The sequence below is a fragment of the Lentinula edodes genome (assembly GCF_021015755.1).
Source record: "Lentinula edodes strain Le(Bin) 0899 ss11 chromosome Unknown C8R40scaffold_15, whole genome shotgun sequence".
Taxonomy (NCBI): Eukaryota; Fungi; Basidiomycota; class Agaricomycetes; order Agaricales; family Omphalotaceae; genus Lentinula; species Lentinula edodes.
The window spans coordinates 136,384-160,257 of record NW_025764321.1 but is presented as its reverse complement, the minus strand read 5'-3'; the positions used below and the strand labels follow the sequence as shown (position 1 = coordinate 160,257).

At 46.5% G+C, this 23,874-nt stretch overlaps 7 protein-coding genes across 7 annotated transcripts; 4 read left to right on the top strand and 3 right to left on the bottom strand.

The window, feature by feature from the left end:
* Window positions 1-413: 413 nt before the first annotated feature.
* C8R40DRAFT_1069029 (uncharacterized protein) lies at window positions 414-1,174 on the top strand (the record flags this gene model as incomplete). Its single annotated transcript, XM_046226069.1, has 4 exons — window positions 414-485; window positions 549-703; window positions 755-819; window positions 876-1,174. The coding sequence occupies 4 exons, from the start codon at window positions 414-416 to the stop codon at window positions 1,172-1,174; spliced, it is 591 nt and encodes a 196-aa protein (XP_046086903.1).
* A 439-nt stretch (window positions 1,175-1,613) lies between these two features.
* On the bottom strand, window positions 1,614-2,745 carry C8R40DRAFT_1101303 (uncharacterized protein). Its single transcript, XM_046227946.1, has 4 exons — window positions 2,601-2,745; window positions 2,244-2,544; window positions 2,033-2,183; window positions 1,614-1,974 (listed from the first exon to the last, which is right to left on the bottom strand). Exons 1-4 carry the CDS (start codon window positions 2,641-2,643, stop codon window positions 1,678-1,680), a joined length of 792 nt encoding a protein of 263 aa, XP_046086902.1. The 5' UTR covers window positions 2,644-2,745; the 3' UTR covers window positions 1,614-1,677.
* A 1,113-nt stretch (window positions 2,746-3,858) lies between these two features.
* On the top strand, window positions 3,859-4,836 carry C8R40DRAFT_160830 (uncharacterized protein). Its single transcript, XM_046234207.1, has 3 exons — window positions 3,859-3,909; window positions 3,962-4,617; window positions 4,645-4,836. Exons 2-3 carry the CDS (start codon window positions 4,102-4,104, stop codon window positions 4,714-4,716), a joined length of 588 nt encoding a protein of 195 aa, XP_046086901.1. The 5' UTR covers window positions 3,859-3,909; window positions 3,962-4,101; the 3' UTR covers window positions 4,717-4,836.
* A 260-nt stretch (window positions 4,837-5,096) lies between these two features.
* Window positions 5,097-6,070, bottom strand: C8R40DRAFT_1069026 (uncharacterized protein; the record flags this gene model as incomplete). Its single annotated transcript, XM_046226068.1, has 3 exons — window positions 5,097-5,776; window positions 5,827-5,936; window positions 5,994-6,070. 3 exons carry the CDS (start codon window positions 6,068-6,070, stop codon window positions 5,097-5,099), a joined length of 867 nt encoding a protein of 288 aa, XP_046086900.1.
* A 1,396-nt stretch (window positions 6,071-7,466) lies between these two features.
* C8R40DRAFT_160690 (uncharacterized protein) lies at window positions 7,467-8,745 on the top strand. The gene is made up of 4 exons (XM_046234206.1): window positions 7,467-7,539; window positions 7,599-7,959; window positions 8,015-8,081; window positions 8,154-8,745. Exons 2-4 carry the CDS (start codon window positions 7,807-7,809, stop codon window positions 8,555-8,557), a joined length of 624 nt encoding a protein of 207 aa, XP_046086899.1. The 5' UTR covers window positions 7,467-7,539; window positions 7,599-7,806; the 3' UTR covers window positions 8,558-8,745.
* A 708-nt stretch (window positions 8,746-9,453) lies between these two features.
* Window positions 9,454-10,862, top strand: C8R40DRAFT_160645 (uncharacterized protein). Its single transcript, XM_046234205.1, has 5 exons — window positions 9,454-9,789; window positions 9,849-9,915; window positions 10,004-10,406; window positions 10,463-10,610; window positions 10,668-10,862. The coding sequence occupies exons 1-4, from the start codon at window positions 9,637-9,639 to the stop codon at window positions 10,557-10,559; spliced, it is 720 nt and encodes a 239-aa protein (XP_046086898.1). The 5' UTR covers window positions 9,454-9,636; the 3' UTR covers window positions 10,560-10,610; window positions 10,668-10,862.
* C8R40DRAFT_1187049 (uncharacterized protein) lies at window positions 10,691-12,505 on the bottom strand (the record flags this gene model as incomplete). Its single annotated transcript, XM_046233011.1, has 6 exons — window positions 10,691-11,210; window positions 11,386-11,600; window positions 11,652-11,764; window positions 11,871-12,009; window positions 12,305-12,356; window positions 12,472-12,505. 6 exons carry the CDS (start codon window positions 12,503-12,505, stop codon window positions 10,771-10,773), a joined length of 993 nt encoding a protein of 330 aa, XP_046086897.1. The 3' UTR covers window positions 10,691-10,770.
* Window positions 12,506-23,874: the final 11,369 nt, after the last annotated feature.

Here is a 23,874-nt window from a genome sequence, read left to right as displayed (position 1 = left end):
ATATATTTTACAAACAGCTCTCAGTCCACCCTCTTCCAAATGAATACATCTTCGATGGTAATTGTCATCCAAGAGTATCCAGAAGCTTGATGACTGAGTGTGTACGTGGTAACTGTGCTAAACCTATGTATCCATTATTGTTAAATTTATTGTCTTTTGCCACAATTTTCTTTCGTCCTCCGCCCACACAGTCTTCACTTCCTTTGACCCGCATCGCCCACAAAGCATCCACAATCCACTGACTCAGTATGCGATGGCCAGGAAGCACTCGTTTTCGAAACGTTCAAAAGGGCTCATGAATCTTCGTTGACTCTCCAGCCACCCAACTTCAGACATCCAACACCTCCCCTCTGTTTGAGTTATCAAAGACCGTCACCAAGCAATTTCTACGCTCTCCCACACTTTTAATCATAATGAATCTGGCAGACATCTTGAACCATCTCATCCTGATTCGAAACCTCATCACGGTCGCGCTACTTATTCCCGTATGTTGTTATTTCTTCTATTCTTGATTGATACTGGTGCTGAAACTCCCCGGGTATGACAAGGTTTGTTGCTCGGTACCCACCAACTACAGTATATTCTTCCTGAGTGTCGAGTCCTCTGGTGATCCTAATCCAATGCGCTACGGTCTATTCGGGTCATCCAATAGCTCCCAGGTTCAGGTTGGATATGATTTTTCTAGTCCGGAGCTGGATTTCGAGTAGGTGCTCTGATTCCAATACATTGGATGGATACTCATTCTATCACACAGTTTAAGGTCGATTAATACTGGGTTTATCCATAGCTTGACCGTCGCACTGATCTTGTATCCCATCGGTATGTTTTCCCTTAGTGGTTATTCAAGATGTGTTCTCAATGAATTGATACTTCAGCTACTGCCCTTCTCGGAGTCGCAATCACGTTCTCTCTGTTCAACGTCCACATTAAACTGCTCCTTCACACAAACTACATTGCTCACCTCCTGCTAATGATCGCGTGGATCTGCTCTATGGTGCTCTTCGGCGCCACACGTTCAGCGTTCATCTCGCAAGGCATCGATGCTGGATGGGGAAATGCAAATTGGCTCGCATTGACTGCGTGTATCGTGGGTGCGGATTATAAGTCGTATATAGAAATACCGACAGAGATACTCAAGAGAGTAAAGTTGGATGATCATGCAATGAGTGTTTAGCGATTTGTAATTATGAATAATAACACTTTTCTTGGCAATCTTTTACTTGTTGGTCAAGCCTGAGTGAGGCTGGGTGAAGCTCTTTCTTAGATCTACCATGAGTCGTGAAATTTACTCAAGTTTTCCCGAGTCCTTCAACTTGTCTGCCCTTCCAAGTTTCTCAAATCATAATGCCACTTGTACTTACAACAGGCTAACTATAGAAAGTTATAGATGATAGAAATCAGGGTGAGCGGGATGAGATTGGGCATGTAAATTCAAGTAGGTTGTAGTACTAGTTGCTGAGTAGTCCTATCGAAGTCTGGTATCCTGGTAGGAAGAAACATAGCATTGAAGCAAACAATGCATCTTACTTGTTCGTTCATGCAACATTCACAGAGGCTTCTAGATTTTATTTCGTCCGGCAACGACTACAACATGAGTAATTGATCTCTTAATTCCAGCTTTGTGACACTAAAACGGAACGCATCCATTTTGCGAGTGTACAAGTACATGCTACTTACCTATGCGGTAGAATGTGGAAGGGAAAGAGGCGGTAGCGCAATAACTATAGATTTAATCCTATCCCTCCAAGTAGTCAGTGCCTTTTGGCAACAGTGATTACTTGTATTCAGCGACCCTAAGAAACGTTCAAATGTTGCATCCAGATTTCGTGGCATTATGATACTCGGTTTGTCCATGATTTCAGATAGTGACCGTAGTAAAGATCGGTACCATTGGGTATAGTTTCCACAATGGTGTTCGGGAACATCTTTCGCGGCTTGTTTAACTGCGTTGAGGTAGGATTCATGATAAATACACTATAACGGATAATTAGTGCAGTATGATATCATCCTCAAGATAAAACACTTCTCATACACACGGCTTTAATAGATTGTTCGGAAGAATATTGACTAGTTCTGGGATGGACAAGTCAAGCATTGTTGGCGCAAGGCGGATCACAAGCTCTCGATAATCATGCATAGCTGCAAAAGCTAAAACAGATTTCGAGTTGGTTTGCAGAAAGTTCCTGATGAGCACAGAGTGATTAGAGGTGCAAGGCGGACTGCCAGCCATATTGTAAACCCACCTGAACTCAGATCGACAAGCATAGATCAAAGGGAACACCTCATACTTCTCTGCTGCGTCCGCAAGAAGCATAAGTGCATCAAAGTCCAAGGTTTCGAGTAGCGGATATCTGCGAGGGTATACGAACTGAAAGAGTATTTCAAGCGTTTCCGAAGACTCCGAAAGACAGACAGGTTCGCCGTTTGTGGGTGTTTCCGCAGGAGGGAATGCTCCGATATTGATCTCGAGGTATTTCTTGTGTAGATAGAAAACCACATTGTCGTTAGACACGATCTCTACATCAGAGTCGGGAGTTTTGGAGACTGATGAGTGTATCGATGGATGTTAGCTTTGGCCAATGTCAACGATACCCACTCACAGATAGAACTTGATTGACGATCAGTGTGATTCAACAGGGACATAAAAACAGGAGTAAAATTTCCGCTGTTTGATATATTTGCAAGGCCTTTCTAACGTATACTGGGTCGACGACTCGAGATATCGTGGTGGTAAGTTAGTGGCCAGGCGCGTCGGAGATCAGATCATGCTCCTTTCAGCGCCTAAATCACACCCACCGTCACATCCTCAACCTATTCAGCACCGAAAAACTCAGACACTGGCTGAACTATGCTTGGGTCGACTACATTCTTTTCGTCTAGTGCTAAGGAATGAAGAAGTGGGGTACAATATCGCGTTTCATGTAGATTCATTGATGAAGCTGCAGAACAAGGTCTGTTAGCAATGTTCTTCTTCCTCTGTGTTATTCCTTCGCCATGCCGATCCCGTGTGCAGCTCGACTTATTGAACAAACCGATGGTGTTGCGTGACGCAGGCGATGGAAGCAACAAACCTTGAGCTTGAGGCGCTGGATTTGTGGCAGGGTCAAGAGCTGGGGATACGAGGACAAGATTACGCTTCAAGGGCCGGATGGGGGTGAGCATTTTATAATATGGCGACTTGTCACAGGATCTCACGTTTCTCTCAACAGTTCTGGATAAATCTCTCGGAGTCTCTATAACCTCCGCCCCCGCCTCCGCCTCTTGGCGACGGCAGAGCGATACAACAGTGTTTCGTGATCTTTACGCTCAATACCTCTCTTGAAGATGCTTATATATTGCTTCTCACAACGCTTCTTATTGCAACTTCTCATCCCACCGTCCTTTCCGATGTATACGAGATAGAGACAGCTCTAGCTTTATTACTCCCGGATTCATGTCACGATTTCAATGCCATTCAATTTTTCTCCTCTCTGGCCTTTTCACCTAACCCCCCTGCTCGCAATGCCCCAGACTCAAGGATCCCTGGGTCTAGTCTTGCCACCTCTTTTAATCCCCTGTCACGAACCATCGAATATCGCAAGGTCGATTACGGTCGACTCTAGTGATAGCCTTTGATATCTGTGTAAGGGTTTGCGTCTTGCCTTGAACATTCCCCGTTCTTGTTCACGTAGATCAAAGTGTCAAAGGTGGCAACAGAGTCGGGTCAGACCGGTGGACCGGCGGTGGTAGCCGACGGAGCGATCATAACGCGTTCAAAAAATTTCTTACTCTCGAAAATCCCCTTCAACGCTGGTCCGGTATGATCCTGTCTTGTCCATCGCTTCGATATCACTCACTTCTAGTGCTAGTTGATCCATTTTCAAGCTCGACTTGTCAAGACATTGGTTCCTGTTGGCTGGCTTTCCCAATGTATGTACTTCTCCTGTATCTCAACGGTACCTGCTTAAATCTTTTCCTCCAGTTGTCTGTGTCACGCTCCTCCCTCCTCGTCGTTGCAATCGCACCTACTGTACCCGTCCATCTTGGTTCTACCTCATTCAATCATTCCCTCGACCTCGTTCCTCCTTCATCACATTATTCAATCCACACCTCCCCATCCCCATGCAGCTTTCATTCTCGTCTCCGAGTCGATGGCACACCATGTGTATTCTCTTCATTGTCATTGTCGTCGTTCTTCTCACTGCAAATCTCGTTATTGGCAGTCCTATACCAGTCGATGTATCATTTCGCTATGATGTCAGGACCGGGTATTACCGCAAAAGCATAGTAGATATCGAATTAGGTCACGACGAAACCCAAGGCTGGGTAAGACCGACTTCAAGACTCTTGACAGACATCAAGTTCATTTGCATTAGAATGGACTGCCTCGGTCATCTTATGGATGAGCAGGTTCTACTTATCAACAAGCTCAAAATACGGGAGTCCCTGCCCGACAGGAATTATTTCAAAACGCAGAAGGATCTTACTGTCAATTGGGAGCATCTTGAACAGTGGCATCATGACAAATTCGCAACACTCTCGGATTTCCTGCAGAGCATCACAGAAACTCAGAAGGCGATCAAGGAAAAGACTGGTATGGACATCGAGGTCTATAATGACGATACCTATATCCATCTCATAATATCCTATCTGATCATGGAGAACATAATTATTGACCAAATCCTCCGTCAATCACCGCACATAGGCAAACTGCCGGCAGGAGGCCCAATCGTTTAGGAATGCGTAGAGAATTTGTCGAATCCATGGTCAGGATGTCCGATATAGCTTATTCGTTGTAATCGTTTTCGCGATGTAGTATGCTATACCATTTCTTCACAACTACCATTGCCTATGTTTTTACGTGTACCCTTGAGTCCTGTCAAAGCACGCTGAACGTTGCTGATCCCTTAATGCAGCATCTGTAACCTGAGCATGAGCCTAGCTCGTTCTTTCTTACTGTACCGTAACGTCGAAGGTGGGTAATCTGAAGACAAATACATTGAGGGACAGGATGTCCAAATTTGATATGTTATATGACATATATGGGCAACTGCGAGCTTGAGAACTTTACGATACGGCACAATATGTATATATACCAACTTGTACATGCAGCGAGCTCATGAAGCCATAGCCTTCTGTGCAAAAATCGTATAATATTTGACGTACACTTCCGTCGAATCATTCCATTCACGAACTGCACCTTGCACAAGACCGTCAAATTCCTCTGCTGTCACACCACCAGAGTCCCCTCCCTCTACCAATAGTTCTTTCATAGCCATACAAACTTCCCCGCAATGCTCACCAGTATATCCATTCCCGACTTGCTTCGCGAATCCTCCAACTGGAACTTCTCGGGTTTCACAGTGGACATTGACAAAGCCCACCTCCGTGAGGAGAGTGCATAAGTAGTCAGATACATTCTTGATGATTCCTTTCTCGGCATAGAGCTTGTCTGTCAAGGAATAGAGTTTATCAGAGGAGGGGCCAACGCCCCAATGGAAGCGTTTAGTCTCGAACTCGACTAGTTCAATCCATCCTCCGGGTTGAAGTACTCTAAGCAACTCGTTAATGGCTGAACGCCATAGCGAGTCATTCATTGCAAAAATGACAAGTCGTTGGTGGACATAAGAGAAGATGTTTGACCACTCTCGAGGAAGATTGACGACTGAGTGAACAGAAAAATGGAGGTGAGGAGAGAAGGTATTAGGAAACTGCTTGAAGGAAATGTCGATGCATTCGATCTCGACCTCGATGCCGTTTGCACTGTTCTCTCGAGCGAAATCGAGTGCCCAGATTCCTGTGGGTATTCAGACAAGTTGGATTAAACATCAACGTAAAGAGTCTTACCGCTGCCTGCTGCACTTTCTAAAACTTTGTCACCGGTGTGCAGGGTTAATGGTGCCAGAGACAATCTGTTCTCAAAGGCCTTCACTACGATAAGGTGTTGTTCATTCAACCTGTTCGCATGGAGGAATATTCACTAAGCTCGAGAACAAGCAAAGGGACTGACAAACCTTTTGGTCTCTGCCTGATCAGCAGGAAGTAAATATTGCGTGGATGCATAGTATCGCGCCTGGTCTTGTTCAGCCATCTTGAAGGATCGTTAAAAAAATGTGAAGGAGTGAGTCCAATCGAAGGAGGGTTTATAAGCTGATTCATTGAGCAATGCCTCCCTATATTTCTCGGCTTTACTGGGATCTTCATTCCTGCTAACCCAAAGAACTTCAGTTTCATCGCTTCGATAATCGGACGGCTCTAGTTGAGAGCTTATTCATAACCTCTGATTTGATCCTTCACGGGTGTTTCGATGTAAAGAACAGGCTTTTGGACCCCAATTCAAGAGGAAGGGAAATGATAGTACCAGTAACAACTTTGATTCCGGCCCGCGTTCAAAAGACTGAAGACACGGTAATCCATCTATCTGTCACCAAGTCGAAGCAACTTATACCACGAATGTTTTTGTGAGGAAACTGCCTATCCAACTTCTTTTGATTCACGCAGTGCTCGGGCGTCCGCCAACCTCGCAGGCGGAGCCTCATAATCATGATCAGCAACATTCTTCATCAGAACCTCCCGTGATTGATTCATTTCTACTCTTTACTCAGTACTCTTAAATCTTTACTCTTCATACCCCCTGATCACGCATCTTTCCCCAATATTTTAGCACTACCGATATTCGTCTCAAGTAGCCGCAAGTCTCGAACATCAATAAACTTTGCCTCTTTGTATAGAGTACCGTGGTGACGCGAGACGAACAGGGCGGACAGAAGGATCGGTCATTGCTATTGGATACTCAAGGAATGTCGATAGATACTGAGGGTCTGTGGGGCAGAATGAACCAGGCATCCAAGAGACACGGAGAATGAGAAGCAGTTGAGCTACTTTGGACGCACTGCCGAAATCCAACCGTGACCAGATCTGACCCTGAAAGCATCTCAGTTCAACACCGACGTGTCCTGCTAGGGCCTGCTCTGCTGAAATTGAATTGTACCGCACGCCGCACAAATGATACCAGAATACACGGAGCTGGAAGCGTCGGGATGGTTGGTAAATTGCTTTTTTCAGTTGTTTTTCGCTACTCAGGCATGCTTGTCTATAGTTTCAACACTCCGGTTTTGCAGGAATATGGAAGGGATAGGAGATGGCCTTCGCGCAAGGGCGTCATTTTTCGTCGAATGCGCGAAGTCTCGACATCTTTTTTCCATCAATCTTTACTGGCCTGATCACTACTGTGCAGACAACTACCTCTCAACGATCAGATTAGATCAAGGGCCAACATGGTTTCCTCCAACGGACCTTGAAGATTCTCATTTGCGACGGACAATCACGAATCCGTTCTCAATCCACAACTGGCCTTCGGTTTCAAAGCTTCAGGCTTCGAAATTCTTTGTCACTACGGTTCAAATCAGGACGGGGTCTGCCTAGATCTTGCTTTAGAGCTTATTCAGATTGCCTCAGGAGTCAAGACTGGACAGAAGTTTGCATGTATTGTATAACCGACAATCATAGTCCTGACACGGTTCAGGTCAGGTTCAGGTCTAGCAATCTTTTTCCGCCAAAGTAAGCGAGTCTTCCGGAGTGTTCCGACATCGAATCCGAACTGACATATATAGCTGTAGCTCTCGTCCTTGCAGCTCAAGTTGATCTCCCAAATTTCTCTGCTGGTCAGAGACTAAGCCTTCGCAATCTCGCATCTCTCCCCTCGTCACTATTTTCTGGAATCTCAGGCTCCTCGACCCTACAATCAGCCCCTGCCGCAAATCATCATCGCCCTTTGTCCGAGTCTCCCAGTCCTCCCTTTTTAGACATCGTAATCTACCCACTACCATGCGTGGTTTAAAAGGCGTTCTCTTTGTGTTCTCCCTTCTCCTTCTTGTTTTCACAATCACATCCAGTCATGCTGCCCCCGCTATTACGCAAAATTCAAAGGATGCAGACATGAGGATCACAATTTTAGGTCCACTTGGAAAGCCGCGCAATGTAAATCTATCTCTATTATACGACGTCGTAAACCATAACCTCAACATTTTCACAGCCTGATTGGATTTTGGGCTTCTATGGAGATAATGATAACCTCAATCAAGACGACAAAAAGGTTTTTGGTAAGTTCATATTGCTCCCTCTCACGGTTTCGTTCCCAATCCATTATCTTGATGATAATACATATGATATAGAAAAAGAGTTGAAGGTGGAGGTCGGTCGCCGAATCAATTTTATTGGCAGATACAACCAAGGCATCTACTCAGTATGGGGAGATTACAAGGTCGAAGGCACAGAATATAACAAACGTACAGCTATCATTAAAGGCGTAGCAGAAATAGATGGCAGGAGCTGGGGTGAAGTGAAGGCTCTCAAAGATGTCGGTCTTTACATCGACTCAGGGCTTGCTAACATCCATCTAGCAAAGAAAGATCCAGTTGTCGTAATGAAGATAGTCAAGGGTCTGTCGATCAAAGACACCGAAGAGTACCGAAATGCCAACGCAGCACAACAATTGAAGTTGTTTGACCAAGTAAAACCGCTTGTGGAAAAGGAGGTCGTGCGCTTTGCAGTGCAGAAAGGAATCCTCCATGCGTAAGTTGTTATCAAGCTATATTATGCTAAAATTGGTCTCTTCATTGTTCCGACCAGTGATTTTCATTCTTCAAACTTCCTTGTTGGCATAACGGAAACCGACAATCTAGCTTCCCCTATGACTGCGCAAATCATGGACTGGGGATTCCCCAGTGTATTCAGAGTGAAACGAGACGTAACAGAGGCTGAAGTTGTAAGTTCAGTAGTTCTTCAAGCATTTAATCCTGTAAATCTTACTTGAGCAAAATTAGAAATCATGGTTCGAGTTGCAGTGGAACGAGATTCGTAGTCGCCAAGATAAAAGAACTACTTGATATCATTAATGTCAATTCCACCTGAGAATCTGATTCTTTGGATGTATGTCCCGCTTTTCTGAGTTGTAATATCGATCGCGAATCAACGCAACATCGAAGACTCAAAGCACTGACATGTTTGGTAATGTGGATAATTTTACGCTTGCTCACTGGTGTTTTCGGTCGCATCTGGCAGACTGGCTTGAAGACGAATAAATTATTTCACCACAGCTTATACTGTATCAAGTCGATGAATGAGTGGATAATAGTAGACGAACCGCTTCCTGTTGTGCTTTCGATCCTTTGTTGCCAAGAACCAGCTTTGTATATTGGCAATCTGGCCAATCTGGCGCAATGCTTGCCAAAATACTGTACGCGTGGTTGTCAGGTCTCATCAGGTTTGCTGCATAATTGGACACCTGCCGCATGCATCTCTTGTTGAAACCTGTTGAAACAAACACCTCAGGAGTCAGGTTCACTGAATAATTGCAGACACCGCCACCTTGTTGAAATAATTCCCTCAGGTCGCCAAAGTAAGGGCTCAGACCGTCAGACATGGGACTAGATGAATATAAATAATGGGAAATTGGCAGGCTTTGCAGGACAAGTTGATCTTTCCCCCATTCTCTCTCTCTCTGCAGGACAAAGACCGAGCTATCAAGAAGCGCCACTATATTGCCTCGACATAAGAATGACACATGCTACGTTTATATCGGTTCATCGCGCTTGAACTCTCCGAATCCTCCTTCTCTGAAGATCTTGCAATCTCTTTTACCTACAATCGTCTGCCATGTGTGCATTGAAGGGTGTTTCACTCTTCCTCCCTCTTTTTCTTCTTATATCCATGATACAAATCATTCATGCTGCGCCCACTCAAAACCCAGGCCATGACAATGCAGTTGCAAAATCACAGAGATTAGGTCCACCTGGAAAGGAGCGCAGTGTAAATTTTACTTTCATTATGCAATGAATCAATGAACCGTCCAACTCAACTTTTCACAGCCCAATTGGATTTTGGACTTTTATGGGGATAACGAATACCTCGACACAGATGATAAGAAAGTCTTCGGTGAGTCAATGATGATCATGTCTTTCACCTCTTCCTTCCCGTTTCGTTTTCTTGTCTCAATTTTAATCTGATATGAATCATGATATAGAAAGAAGCTTGAACCACTTGGTGGTTGGTGATATCCAAGAAGATCTTATTGGAGCGCACAACCAAGGCATCTTTTCACTACACGAAGATTATGAGGTCGGAGGCATAAACCATGCTAAAGACACAGTTATTGCCAAAGCCATGTTAAAAATAGATAACAATGCTTGGGGCGAAGTTAAAGCCCTCAAAGGTGTTGATCTTTACATTGACTCGGGGATAGCTAATGTTAGGGATGAGAAGATTCCTGTTATTGTGATGAAGTTAGTCAAGGGGGTGTCACTCAAGGATACCATGCAATACCAACTAGCCCCATGGGATACAAGATTAGAGTGGTTGAATCAAGCCAAATCACTCTTGAAGAAGGAGGTTGTGCATTTTGCAGTCCAGAATCAAATTCTTCATACGTGAGTTTCTGTTAAAGACTTGGTACAAAATGGATCACTTCTATTGTTTCATCCAGTGAATTTCATTCTTACAACTTTCTGGTTGGCGGAAGAAGAATTTCCGAGAGACTTGTTTTTGATATCCCCATAACTGAAGCTCGGCTTGTGGATTAGGGATACCCAGGAATTTTCAAGGTGAAGAAAGGCGTAACAGAAGCTGAAGTCGTAAGTTCAATTTGTGCTCAGTGGATAATCCTGCAAAGCTGACTTCATTTGAATTAGGGAGATTGGTTCGAATTACAGTGGAAGCATAAGCAAAATTTGAGATGACATGCACTGGTTTATCTCCTCTCATTATGCTAAATAAATAGAGGGTACGGCGGGATCAGATAAACTCATGTATACCAGTGTATACCTCCCACCAAACGTTAATCGCTGCAGATGGACCTAGAAGCACGTCGAACTCCTCTTTCATGTTAACCACTCTATATCCCCCACCCTTGACCACAGGTACCTTTACACCCATCCACCCCTCACCCCATTGCTCACCAGTATATCCAGCCCTGCTCTGGACGACACATTGCCTTCCTCCAACTGGTACATCCCTAACTTCGCATCTTACATTGACAAACCCGATTTCCTCAAGCAGAGGACATAGGTTCGTCGATACACCTTGAACAATCCCTTTCTCCGCAAACAAGTCATCCACCAACGAACATAACTTGTTGGATGAGGGACCGACACCACAATGGAACCGCTTCGTTTCGAACTCGACTAGCTCGAGGTAACCCCCTGGTTGGAGTACACGGTATAGCTCGGCGATGGCTTGGCGCCATAAGGAATTGTTGAGAGCGAGAACGATGAGCCGTTGATGTGCATAGGCAAAGGTGTTGGTCCATGAGAGAGGAAGAGGGAAGAGAGATGATGGAGTGGACAGAGAAGTGGATATTGGAAGTGTAGGTGCCAGTGGGAGGGAACTGTTTGGAGGAAAGGTCGATACATTCTATGTCCACCTTGACGCCGTTTGTATTGTTCTCAGCAGAGAATTCGAGTGCCCATATTCCTTTAAGCGAATAGTAAGAACCAGTATTGTGAGTGAGCGAGAATAGCCGTACCACTTCCTGCTGCACTTTATCACCAGCAACAAGCTTCAACGGTGCTAGAGACAGCCAATTCTCGAATGCCTGGACAATAATCAGGTGCTGAGCATCCGACCTGTGGTACATCGTTAACAAGTACGTCAAATGTTGAACGTTGCAGACAGACCTAGCGGCTTCTTCTTGGTCAGCAGGGAGCAAACATTGCACAGAAGGGTAGTATCTCGGAGAAGTCATAGAAGTCACTTTGTCTCGGGTATGTTCATCCATTCTGAAGAAGTCCTAGCAACGAGTGATAAATATTTCAAGAGAGGAAGAGAGGGCAGTGAACAAAGGTGAAACTTTTGTGGCGGGCTCATTATCGGGTCCGACGGTTAGTTCGCCTCACTTTTGTTGTTCTTTGCATCTTCTCCTCTGCTTCTCCTTGAAACCATGAATGGCTGACGCTAAATGTCACTAACGATTCAACTTTGAATTCCAATACCATCATCCGTCGGCTCCATTCAGGTCTAGTTGGGTCTATTGGTCTTCAAAAGCCTTCACAGGCTTAATCAGAAAAGTGGAAACTCGATATTTCTAGAGAGTACGGTCTGAAGGAAGCTTGAATCGAAGAATTTGAATTTTTTGTCGATGATTTACAGCGCTCCGCAACGAAAAACGATGACCATTATTGTTAATACTTCAAGCAATGATAAGAAGATCACCCTCATGACTGTCAAACGTTGAAGAGCCTTCTGCATACAGATGACGGCTTTTAGGAGGAGAAGGAGTGATGTAAGTGGCGGTAAGACTTTCGAAGCTGAACCCTTAATACTTCCTTACATAATACGAACGAACGTCCAGACAATGAGCGCCGCGACGAATCTCTTTATTTCTATAACCATACCACAAGAAGATGATAACAAAGCTCTAAAACACTCGCTGTAGCACCACATATTGGCCTTAATATAATCACCTTTTGAAATCCGCAAGAAAATCGCCTCTCACACCTTCACCCGAAGCTTCAACCCATATCTCTCTCATTTTGAGCAAGCCAATTCGAAGAGCAGGGCATCAAGCGTATTACCTACCGTCAAATCAACAGTACCTCATCTTTGTTTGAATGGAGGAACAGGAATGGTGGAAGGTATAACGTATTGCAGTTATGAAGAGAAAATCACAGATAGTTGAAGGGGGTTTTGGCATGGGAGGTAAGATCCCTCTTTTTTCCTACGCGCGCAACAATAGACTAATTATATGTGCCATTCATCTCATGGGATATTCAGATAGTGTATAGTGTATGTAATTGCCGGGAATTGTAATATCAACCCGAATGCACCAACGTCTTTACCTCTTTTCGCTAAGCCTCAAATCATCTTATGGAGCTTCAATCCTTCCTCCAGAGCCTTTCTTAACATCCTGTTGAAATAGCGTGCCGCCGCTCTCTCTTTGTTCATCTTTTCATATCCATGACTTGATTTTCGTCGACAGAGGTACGAACATATCTATTCCAATTGATTCTTTATTCAGTGTCTAATATATGAAGTTTTGTTTACAGTAGACTTGAACCCAGCAGGACTCGCTACGATTTGATGAAGAGTCGATCAAATGCCGCGAACGCGGCTGTTCAGCCCACTTGTTCATCGAACAACGCCAGGCCGAGTCAGTGACTGGGGACGAGTCTACGTCTATAGTGGGTGATATCTAAGTGACATAATCCGCCCATCCTGAAAAACCTAGTTTGACGGTTATTATCGGGTTTCGATTCCCTCTCAAACTTGAAGTGCATTGCCCATCTCATAGACATCAAAAAAAGCTCTAATTCTCCCTCAAAGACTAGTGAATCATCTTCCAGTTCACCTTGACCAAACAATATCTCAGGTTTCAATACGCCAGTCAAGTACATTTGTCACTGTTTGGTGCTAGGAAATGAAGTGAGTAGAGTCCCGCAACCCCTCTTATAGTCAATCTCTTCGTTGAAAATTGAAGCTTTTTGCAAACAAGGCCTCTTTCCGATGGCGTTGAAGGAGGTGTTTGGACTTGGGTTGGGATGTCAAATATGAGGGACAAATTTGATGTTGGTTCTCAGTGAGTATTTTATGGTCAGCAGAGTCGATCGAAGCATTGATATATGTACATTCATATCCTTAGGTGGCGGTTCTTTGTAGCCACCGATTCTTGACATACGCAAGAAACTCTACTTTTCCGACTTCAGATGGGAACGTACCCTTATCCACAATATTCCCCACGTATCGCCTTCCGCAGTCAATACCGACGACGTACCCTACTGGGTGTCCTGCATATCCTCGTTCAAAGTTGTGATCTTCCGCTATACTGCAATGAGCTCAAATTTAGGCGAACTGATGTAAATTTCGTCATTGTTTTGGTTTGCCTCCCTCTTTTTTTGATCTTTGTGCATGGTCATACAGACTTAATTTAGATAGCCATCGGCGCAGGATCAAAGAAATAAGGTCCAGTCAGAAACGATTTGATTCAGGTCGATTGCGTATGTTTCAGAATATTCGCACAAATACTCCAAATTCGTTCTCTTGCTCCAAACGATCTCCTAATGGAGTTAACGCTGGTTCAGTATGCTTCCGTTCTGTCCTCTTCTCTGAAATGACTGACTGCTAGTATCAGTTGATTTGTCTACTTACTCGAAAGTCTACGAACAAAGAAGAATCTATGTATCTCCGTGTAGATGATTATCATCTTTCCTGACCAGTTACTTACATATAGGATGCGACGGGGCTGCGAAGGACTACGATCATAAGCTGGAACCAGGCTGGATAGTTGCAAAATTTCGGTATGCTGCTTCGTGTTCCTGCCCACCAATATGACTGAATACGAGCTGTTACAGTTGATTGTATCCAAGTTCACAACTCCTACGCACAAGCAATCTTAAACAGCACTCTTTCACTTATTGTCCTTGGAGGTATGTGTCCTCCGAATTTGATTTCTCTCTCAAAATATAACTTATACTACTAGGTTGCTTGAAGCTTTCGATCAAGGAAATTGTGTTCCAGTCCCTTGCGTCGTTATCGTATCAATCGCCTCGTTGCAGTCTTTCCAGGATATCACTTCATTCGCCCTCATCCTCTCCGAGTCCAATATCACACTCACCTCTGAATTTTATGATGCTGCTTCGATTATTTTCCTTGTTTCCGAATCGGTCATGCTCCCTATGTCTTCTCTTCATTGGCATCCTGCTCGGTACCACCTCTGTTATTGGCAGTCCCATCGCAGGCGTTTCACACCTCGAACGGCGAATGATCCCCTTTCAAGTCAGGACTGGATATTACCGTATATCCAAAGCAAATGGCAACAAAGCCAGGGGATGGGTGCGAGACCACCGCCTGGGAGACATCCAATGCATTTGTGTTGGAATTGAAAACGCCAACTGCTTTGGTCTTATAAAGGAAGGGAGGGCGGATGTTTTGCATGTCACTCACCTAAAAATGCGGAAGTCTCAATCATCTGCTCCCAACCAGCAGCAGCCTGATGCAGTTTATTTCACCGTAGAGAAGGATTTTTCAGTCAATTGGAATGCACTCGGAAATTGGAAGCGTGAGGGATTCAATGGCACAGTCTGGGATTTCTTGCAGAACATTGCTAATGTAAATGATGCAATTAAGGAAAAGTGGGGTTATACTTTGCTGGTTTACGATCAAGATTCTTTCATTGAGTTTATAAAAGCCTATCTGAAAATGGAGGGCATCATCCAATACATAGTTCGCCCAACGAGTATCCTGCTGTAATTGATATAGTTACACTATATATACAGTACTAGCTCTCAGATCAGACCTTACCTGCTTCTTAGATATCTCTCATTCTCTGTTTCTCACTCTTCTAATCATAGCCGATTCCTAGTATCTGGTCCACTTTTGAGTATCAATTAGTGTTACCTGCAAATGTTGCAGGTTTCCACCTGGTATAGATATGCTGCAATATATGTAGATGCTTACTTGCCTCCCTATTGACCTTAATTCTATCGCTTCTCAGCCTTTCAAGGAGGTCAAATCATTACTTACACTTGCTGAGCTCTTTCGAATTCTAAGCTTATCACTCCCTTACTTTGAGAAGTTAGATGTTTGTCACCATGGACAAGCTTTTAACTTAACATGGCACATATTTAGTAAATATCAGTGTCCAATGTCAATGATCATAGTCATCCCCTTTGCCCAGGTGAGAAGTGACCTCCACATCATATAAGTATCAGAATAGGCAGCCTAGTCGACTTCAAGTCGATCTTCTTCCTGTTCACTCTGCGGGTCAGAGTTTGAGCTATTAAGAAACAGCAACACTTCCTCCTACATAGTTTTGCGGACATAGCATGATGCGGGGCTCTTCCATGGTTCTTTTCCTTGTTATAATGATCTCAGTGATGGCGAAGACTATTCAGAGCACGCCAACACCAGCAGAACCTGTGAATCGTTTGGATCCCGTTAGGGTAGAGTTGTCAGGCAAGGATCTAGAGGACTCGGGGCGCAATGTAAACTTGTCTTTCCTATGGATTCTGTCAAGTCCATGCAGCGGGCCTCCATTCCGCCGCTCGGTATTCCGAAGATTTGCTTTTATTGTAATCTCTTCCTATTGTTCTTTCTCGCTACCCATACCCTTTCGTCCTAGTCTCTCCTTATTGTCTTTCACTCTACCCTGCAGGTACTACTCGTATAGCTCCTAGTAGTTAGTCTGGCGCTCCGCACCGATGCGCCGCTCCGTAGATATAAATACTGCCTGTACGCTACTGTAGTTCCTTAGTTTAATTATCGACTTAGATTCCCTCTTTCACTCTGTGCTCCTCTAAGTCTTCAGGCTTACTGCCTTGAAGTTCTCTCTACTCTACCTTAGGACTTATACGTTCTCTGGTTCGCTCCTCGTCACCGGCGTTATCGCCGCTCCGACTTGGCTGCTACTCAGCTCCTCGTCACCGGCGTTATCGCCGCTCCGACTTGGCTGCTACTCAGCTCCTCTCTTCTATACTCTCGACCTCCGGGGACATACGGCGTAACGGCGGTGTTGTTAATAACTTCACTACTGTCCCATTCGTATTCCGCACTTAGACACTCTGTGACCTCTGGCACGGTTACACAGGTTGCATGATCTTAACAGTATAATTAAACTCAATCCGTAACGTCGTACTGACATATCATTTTTTATGCCTCCGAAAACTCGAGCTCAATCCAGAGCTAATTCCGAAGAAAACACTTTCTTCACCACAGCTCAATCATTTGCCCCATTCTCTGACTCTATCTCTGCCATCGGTCAACCACGTCGCCGTAATCGCGGTTTCGGTCCAGCCACAGTTCCTACTACGCCAACTCTTCCTGAAGCCATGGAAGAAGATCAGCAATTTGAGTACAGCACTTTGTACACCGGTGACGGACAACCTGTCCAAGTCTTGACCCCTCGCCGTGGACAACCCCCCGTGGTCGCTCCGGCTCGGGGCCGGTCAACTGCTCGAATTGATTCTCCAATTCTCCAAGCCATAGCCCGCCGTACGGGAAAACAACCCCAACGTCGAGCTGCTTCTGAATCTCCTCGTGACCCACCTCCTCATTTCGATTTGGATACTGGCGATCACGATGATCAAGACCCTCCTGTCGACCCCGACGATCCGGGTGCCGACAACAACAATGACGATCTGGATGACGACTCCGGCGGTTTACCGCGTGGTGAGCCTGGTGACCCCAGTGGGCCTGGCGGTCCCGGCGGTCCCGGCGGACCTGGTGGTCCTGGTGGACCTGGTGGTCCTCGTTCTCCTAATTCTCCTGACATCCCCAACGAGCAACGAGCTATGTTGGATCTTCTCTCGGGATTCAAGGGTTCCATTGAAACCCTCGGTACCGTTCTCGCCGCACTCGGCCGTCCCTCTGACAGCTCTGAATCTAAGAGTAAGGTCAAGGAACCCGAGGTATTCGACGGTTCGGATCCCCGAAAACTCAAGACGTTCTTCGTCAATCTCGCCCTGGTCTTCAATGACCGTCCCAAGTACTTCACCGACCAACGGAAGGTGAACTACACCCTTTCCTATCTCAGTGGGTCAGCCAAAGAATGGTTTGTCCCTGATATTCTCGATCCGGACCTCGACTCGCTGCCGGCCTGGACGTCCTCCTTCAAAGCCCTTGTAAAGGAGCTTCAGGATAATTTCGGCGTTTACGACGCCCAAGGCGAGGCCGAAGATTCTCTCGGTAATCTGAAGATGAAGGAAACCGAGAACATCCGGAAATACAACATCCGGTTCAACACCCTGGCTGCTAGTACCAACTGGGATTCTGCTGCCCTGAAATGGGCTTATGGACGAGGCTTAGCTGAGCGCATCAAGGACGAAATGGCGCGTTTGCCCGAGCCGGCGACGCTCGCCGATTACCGTCAAGAAGTTCTTCGTATTGACAATCGTTATTGGAAACGCGAGGAAACTAGAAAGCGTGAGGCTGGTAAGCCTTTTATTGCTCGGAACCCGAAGAAGGGTTCCTCGGACTTCAAGACTGGTTCTACTAACCAGCAAAACAATTCTCAGCCTTCGGGCTCTTCGGCGCCGCTCGCGCCGAAACCTAAACCCTTCTCTGGTGGTAAGCCTAACAACAATGGTAAGCCCCAGAACTCTTCGAATTCCGGCCAATCCGGCGGTCAGCGCCCCGCATTCAACCATCTAGGAGCAGATGGTAAAGTACTTCCCTCCGAACGGGAAAGAAGGATGAAGAACAACCTTTGTCTCTTCTGCGGTGGTAAGCATCAGATTGCTGACTGCAATAAGCGAAAGGCCCGAGAATCGAAGGGCCGCGCTGCCGAGGTTGAAGAAACCCCCGAAGCAACCATTGAGGTTGTTGAAGAGGATTCGGAAAACTAATCCGCAGCTCTTGTTCCCCGGTACGAAACGGGAGCTGCGTTGATCAGGTTCGTACCTCACCTGGGGAGTTATATCTCAACGCGTCTGCTCTTTCTTCCATTGAACGTTCTCTTGTAATTTCATTAACTACTGAATTCTCGTTATCCGATTCGGCCACACCGGCCGAACCCATCTCTGCTCTCCTCAAATTTCCTACTCTTGTTGATTCTGGTTCTACTGACTCTTTCATCGATACTCGTTATGTTTCTCAGAACTCTATTCCTACGACCAAAATTTCTCCTGTTAATCTTCGTCTCTTTGATGGTTCATTGTCTTCTAAACCCATTACCGATATGGCGAATATCGCCGTTCGGTTCCCTTCCGGCGAGCTGCTTCTCTTACCCTTTTATGTTACACATTTAGATTCATCTTGTAAAGCAGTACTAGGTTACAGTTTCTTATCCCGCTACAATCCGTTGATTGACTGGGCATCTCGAAACATTACGTTCCGTAACACTTCACACCTTGATTCTCCACAGACGTCTGTGCCTTCTGCTATCAACACTGTTGTTGCAAAGGTCGCTGTTCCGCTACCGGAACCTTCGCCGTCGGTTTCACCGACAATTCTGGAGACCCCTCCTGGGGACTCACCTCGCTCTCGCTCTCGCTCCCGCTCTCGGACTTCACGGGCCAAGCCCCTTTCGTCCAAATTCCCTTTTGAACCCATCTACTCTTACCCTACGGTCTCTCAATTCGCTGCTCAGCTGGAAACTCCCGAGGTAGACATTGCACTTGTCAGTGCTGCAGTCTTCAATAGGGCTTGCAAGGACGCCGGTATGGAACCCATCCTTCTTCGTGCTATCCACTCAGAGGTCGCGGCCCGCGCCGCCGACCGCTCTTCCACCGCTCCTACTGTCCCTCTACTTCCTCCTTCCATCCCAGCCGAGTATGCTGAGTTTGCAGACGTCTTCGACGAGATAGCTGCAGATTCTCTTCCTGAACACAGACCTTACGACTTGAAGATTGACTTGGAAGAAGGCGCTTCGCCGCCTCTCGGCCGTATTTACCCTTTGTCTGAAAAGGAGCTAGTTGCCCTTAAAGACTTTATTGACAAACAGCTGGCTACTGGTGCCATCACCCCATCATCCTCTCCTCACGGCGCTCCGGTCCTTTTTGTCCCGAAGAAAGACGGCAAACTTCGCCTTTGCGTCGATTTCCGTGGACTCAATTGTATCACCAAAAAGGATCGTTACCCACTCCCACTCATATCAGATCTTCTCGACGCTCCGAAAAGAGCTAAAATATACACCAAATTGGATCTCGCTCACGCTTATCATCTAGTCAGAATCGCTGAAGGTGACGAATGGAAAACCACCTTTCGGACCCGCTACAGCTCTTACGAATGGAAGGTCATGCCGTTCGGCCTTACGAACGCCCCTGCGGCTTTCCAGCGGTTTGTTAATGACATCTTCTCTGACATGCTCGATGTTTGTGTCATCGTCTATTTGGACGATATTCTAATCTACTCTGATACGCCAGAAGAACACCGAGAACACGTCAAGGAAGTTCTTCGGCGGTTACGCCATCATCGGCTTTACGCCAATCCCGAGAAGTGCGAATTCAATATGGATACTGTTGAGTATTTGGGTTACATTCTTTCTCCCGACGGATTGACTATGTCCAAGGAGAAAGTTCAGACAGTTCTAGAGTGGCCGGTCCCGAGGAAGGTTAAGGACATTCAGTCCTTCTTGGGTTTTGCAAATTTCTATCGTCGTTTTATTTATAATTATAGTGATATCGTTGTGCCGATGACTCGGCTTACCCGAAAAGGCGCGTCCTGGATCTGGGACAGCAGCTGTCAAGAGGCCTTCGAAAATCTCAAAATCGCTTTCACTTCTGCGCCAATACTGGCCCATTGGGAGCCGAATCGCCCACTTATCGTGGAGACCGACGCTTCCGATTATGCCATTGCGGCTATTCTTTCCATCCAATATGCTGACGGTGAAATTCATCCTCTAGCCTTCCTTTCCAGAACGCTTCATGCGGCGGAACTCAACTACGATACCCACGACAAAGAGCTACTGGCCATCTTCGAGGCCTTTAAAGCTTGGCGTCATTATCTGGAAGGTTCGGGTGATCCGGTGGACGTCGTCACCGATCACAAGAATCTTGAGTATTTCTCTACTACCAAGGTTCTTACATGCCGACAGGTCCGATGGTCAGAATTTTTACATCAATTTAATATGGTCATTCGCTTCCGACCGGGGAAACTCGGCGAGAAACCTGATTCGATAACTAGACGCTGGGACGTCTACCCTAAAGAGGGGGATATCGGCTACGCCCAAGTGAACCCTCATAACTTCCGTCCTATATTTACTAACGAACAACTCACTGCGTCTCTTCGAGCTACCTTCTTGGAAGGCCCGGTTTTACGAGCCTCGATTATCATGGATATCGAAGCCCTGCACCAAGCCATCATCCTCGCCCTTCCCGCCGACCCGAGCTCCGTTGCTGGTCTGGAACTTGCTAAAGATCCTTCCAATGAACGTTGGAGCTTAGGTAGCGACAAGCTACTACGCCTTGATGACCGTATTTATGTTCCTAATCACGGCGATCTTCGCCTTCAAGTTCTCCGCTACTTCCATGATCATCCACTCTCCGGCCATTTCGGCCAGAACCGCACTCTAGAAGCTGTACGTCGTCAGTACACCTGGCCCAAGGTCAGAGACTTCGTACGTGACTACGTTACCTCTTGCACTATCTGTGGGCGCAACAAACCTCGCCGTCATCGGCCTTACGGGTTGTTGAAGCCTTTGCCGGTTCCGGTCCGACCATGGGATTCCATCTCCATGGACTTCATTGAACAACTGCCAATGTCGAATGGCTTTACCGCTATTCTCGTCGTTGTGGATCGATCTTCCAAGCAAGCTATCTTTATTCCAACTCACGACACCATTACTTCTGAACAACTAGCTGAGCTTTTTGTTATTCACGTCTTCTCTAAACATGGTGTCCCTAATCATGTCACTTCTGATCGTGGTTCTGAATTTGTTTCGGCGTTTTTCCGGGCTCTCGGTAAAGCGCTCTCCATGGAACTTCACTATACCTCTGGATACCATCCGGAAGCCGATGGGCAGACCGAGCGCGTTAATCAGACTCTCGAGCAGTACATCAGGATCTATTGTTCCTACCAACAGGATGACTGGTCGCTGCTACTTCCGATCGCCGAATTCGCCTATAACAACGCTCCCAATGCTTCCACTGGTATTACTCCATTTTTTGCTAACAAAGGATACCACCCAAACATCACCGTTCGGCCCGAGGTCGACATGAAGTCTGATCTTGCTAGAGACTTCGTCGTTAACCTCGATGAACTCCATGCTTTCCTTCGAGAGGAAATCCTCTTAGCTCAGTCTCGTTATAAGGAACAAGCTGACAGGAAAAGAATCTCGCACCCGGAGTTCCCGATCGGCTCCGAAGTTTTTGTTCTTGCTAAGCATATTCGCTCTACTCGTCCTACTGAAAAATTCTCTGAAAAATATCTTGGTCCTTTCAAGGTCGTCAGTCGACCTGGTACTTTGTCTTATGAACTCAAGCTCCCGGATTACCTTCGCCGAATTCACCCGGTTTTCCATGTCTCACAGCTGGAGCCGGTTACGCCGAACCCGTTCCCGAATCGAACTCAATCTCCTCCACCTCCAATTGAAGTTGATGGTGAAGAGGAGTACAACGTTGCCGAAATCCTTGACTCCAAGCTGGACAGAAGGTACAAACGTTGTCCTCTACGTTATTACATTCGGTGGGCCGGTTACGAAGGTACCGATGATGAATTCTCCTGGGTTGCCGCTGATGAATTACATGCTGATGAACTGGTCCCCGCATTCCACGCTCGATACCCTTTGAAACCTGGACCTTGATCACACAAAATCATTTTATTCCTTTTCCCCGTTTTCCGCCGTGCTCCGCAGAAGATTACTTTGTGCGTTTAGAGGGTAAACACGATGATAGTAAATTGAGTGTTTATCCCTCTCTCTTAATTGTAAATTCTTCCTTCTATCTACTATTTCACTTATATTTCTTTCACACTTAAACTACTTATACTTCAAAACTAATTATTTCTTACGCCGCTTTTCGGCCCATTCGCTCTCCGATTTCAAAATTGCGTTGAACATTTTTTGTTATATACAAAGTTCAAAATATATACAGGAGAGACAGGACTACAAGAAGACAACAGGAAGACTACAAGAAATATAAGAAGATGGCCGAAGGGCCGATGTCCGATGTCCGTAGTTTCACTACTCTACGGCCCTTTCCTTTCCCTTCTCCGACTGCGCCTTCGCCGGCGCCGGTTCCTCCTCTACCATCTCCTCCTCATCTCCTTCCCCATCTTCCTCCAATCCCTGCTCCTCTATCTCCTTCTCTATTTCATGATCTTCCTCCTCGTCGCTGTCTATTACCCTCCGTCGCTTCCTCGGCAATCCCGACGGCCCGGCCTCCAGTACTTCAGGGGGTGTCCTCCTCCTCCTCGCGGCGTCCGTTATCAGCCAGTCCAGCTTGCGATTGAAGTGGCGATGGTAGGTATTTGCCTTTACCTGACCATCTCGAAGTTGTCGATTATCGGCGAGGAGCTGGGCCACTTGACTTTCAAGGACCGCCAGGCGCTCGCCGGTCGGATTGGACCCTCCCTCTCGCTTGACCGTGAAGGGCCGGTTGGAATACGAACACCGTACCTTGGCGTCGTGGCAGGGTTTGCAAATTATTGAGCTCCTCTTGCCAGCCTGCATCTGGCAAGGGATTTTCTTGTTCCTGCATCGTTCGCAGGGCGTCCGTTCATCTTCTTCGTCATCGTCGTCACCGCCGTCTCCGCCGTCATCGGGATCCTCATCCACGGGCTGGAACTCAGAACGTTAGTAAAGGCAGGAAGTACCAGGACATTGTTACTCACCTGGGCCTTGGACTTCCCTTTCCCTTTGTTCTTCTCCCTCCGGATCTCCACAACGGGCCTCCGAGGGGACCCCGAAGTCTCTTCTGGCGAAGATCCTCGCCGACTGCGGGCAGTAGCTGCTGCTGCCATTCTCCTCCTCCTTTCCTCCCTCGCCGCGGCTTGTTCTCGCGCCTCCTCCGCTACCTTCTTAGCTGCCTCCTCTTCGGCTTTTTGTTTCGCCGCTGCCGCGGCCGCCGCTGCTGCCTTCCTCTCCTTCATCCGACGAACCTTCTCCTGTGCCTTCCTCAGGACCTCGGCTTCGTCCTCATCCAGGCCTTCTTCCTCAAGGGAGTCGGGATCAGCAGGTTCGGTGGGATTGACCGGTAATACCAGTCGTCGGTGTTCCGAAGGACCGGCGGTAGAAGAGGAGGTGGTGTGAGTTTGAGTACGGCTAGTCGACATTGAGGACTTGGGTTTTTGGGAAAAGTTAGGGCCCTAGCGGCAAAACCTGGCCCTTTTTATAGGGACAAAATGGCGCACGGACCAGCGAAAAATTTTCCTTCGAATTGTACTTGGTCTACGGTGCACCGAAAATTTTCACTGATGACTAACGCCAATTCCCGGTACCAACGGCTTTTGAAAATTTTCTTGCTGACTGAT

What these genes read in the sequence shown, in the direction of transcription:
- C8R40DRAFT_1101303 (XM_046227946.1), bottom strand. Translation starts at nt 2,643, where the DNA reads ATGTCCCTGTTGAATCACACTGATCGTCAATCAAGTTCTATCT. An exon ending in TCGTCAATCAAGTTCTATCT is followed by an intron (nt 2,545 to 2,600) that starts GTGAGTGGGTAT and finishes TACACTCATCAG; the next exon opens with TCTCCAAAACTCCCGACTCT. An exon ending in ACAATCTATTAAAGCCGTGT is followed by an intron (nt 1,975 to 2,032) that starts GTATGAGAAGTG and finishes TATCCGTTATAG; the next exon opens with TGTATTTATCATGAATCCTA.
- C8R40DRAFT_160830 (XM_046234207.1), top strand. Translation starts at nt 4,102, where the DNA reads ATGCAGCTTTCATTCTCGTCTCCGAGTCGATGGCACACCATGTGTATT. An exon ending in ACGATACCTATATCCATCTC is followed by an intron (nt 4,618 to 4,644) that starts ATAATATCCTAT and finishes ATCATGGAGAAC; the next exon opens with ATAATTATTGACCAAATCCT.
- C8R40DRAFT_160690 (XM_046234206.1), top strand. Translation starts at nt 7,807, where the DNA reads ATGCGTGGTTTAAAAGGCGTTCTCTTTGTGTTCTCCCTTCTCCTTCTT. An exon ending in CACTTGGAAAGCCGCGCAAT is followed by an intron (nt 7,960 to 8,014) that starts GTAAATCTATCT and finishes ACATTTTCACAG; the next exon opens with CCTGATTGGATTTTGGGCTT. An exon ending in AGACGACAAAAAGGTTTTTG is followed by an intron (nt 8,082 to 8,153) that starts GTAAGTTCATAT and finishes CATATGATATAG; the next exon opens with AAAAAGAGTTGAAGGTGGAG.
- C8R40DRAFT_160645 (XM_046234205.1), top strand. Translation starts at nt 9,637, where the DNA reads ATGTGTGCATTGAAGGGTGTTTCACTCTTCCTCCCTCTTTTTCTTCTT. An exon ending in CACCTGGAAAGGAGCGCAGT is followed by an intron (nt 9,790 to 9,848) that starts GTAAATTTTACT and finishes AACTTTTCACAG; the next exon opens with CCCAATTGGATTTTGGACTT. An exon ending in AGATGATAAGAAAGTCTTCG is followed by an intron (nt 9,916 to 10,003) that starts GTGAGTCAATGA and finishes ATCATGATATAG; the next exon opens with AAAGAAGCTTGAACCACTTG.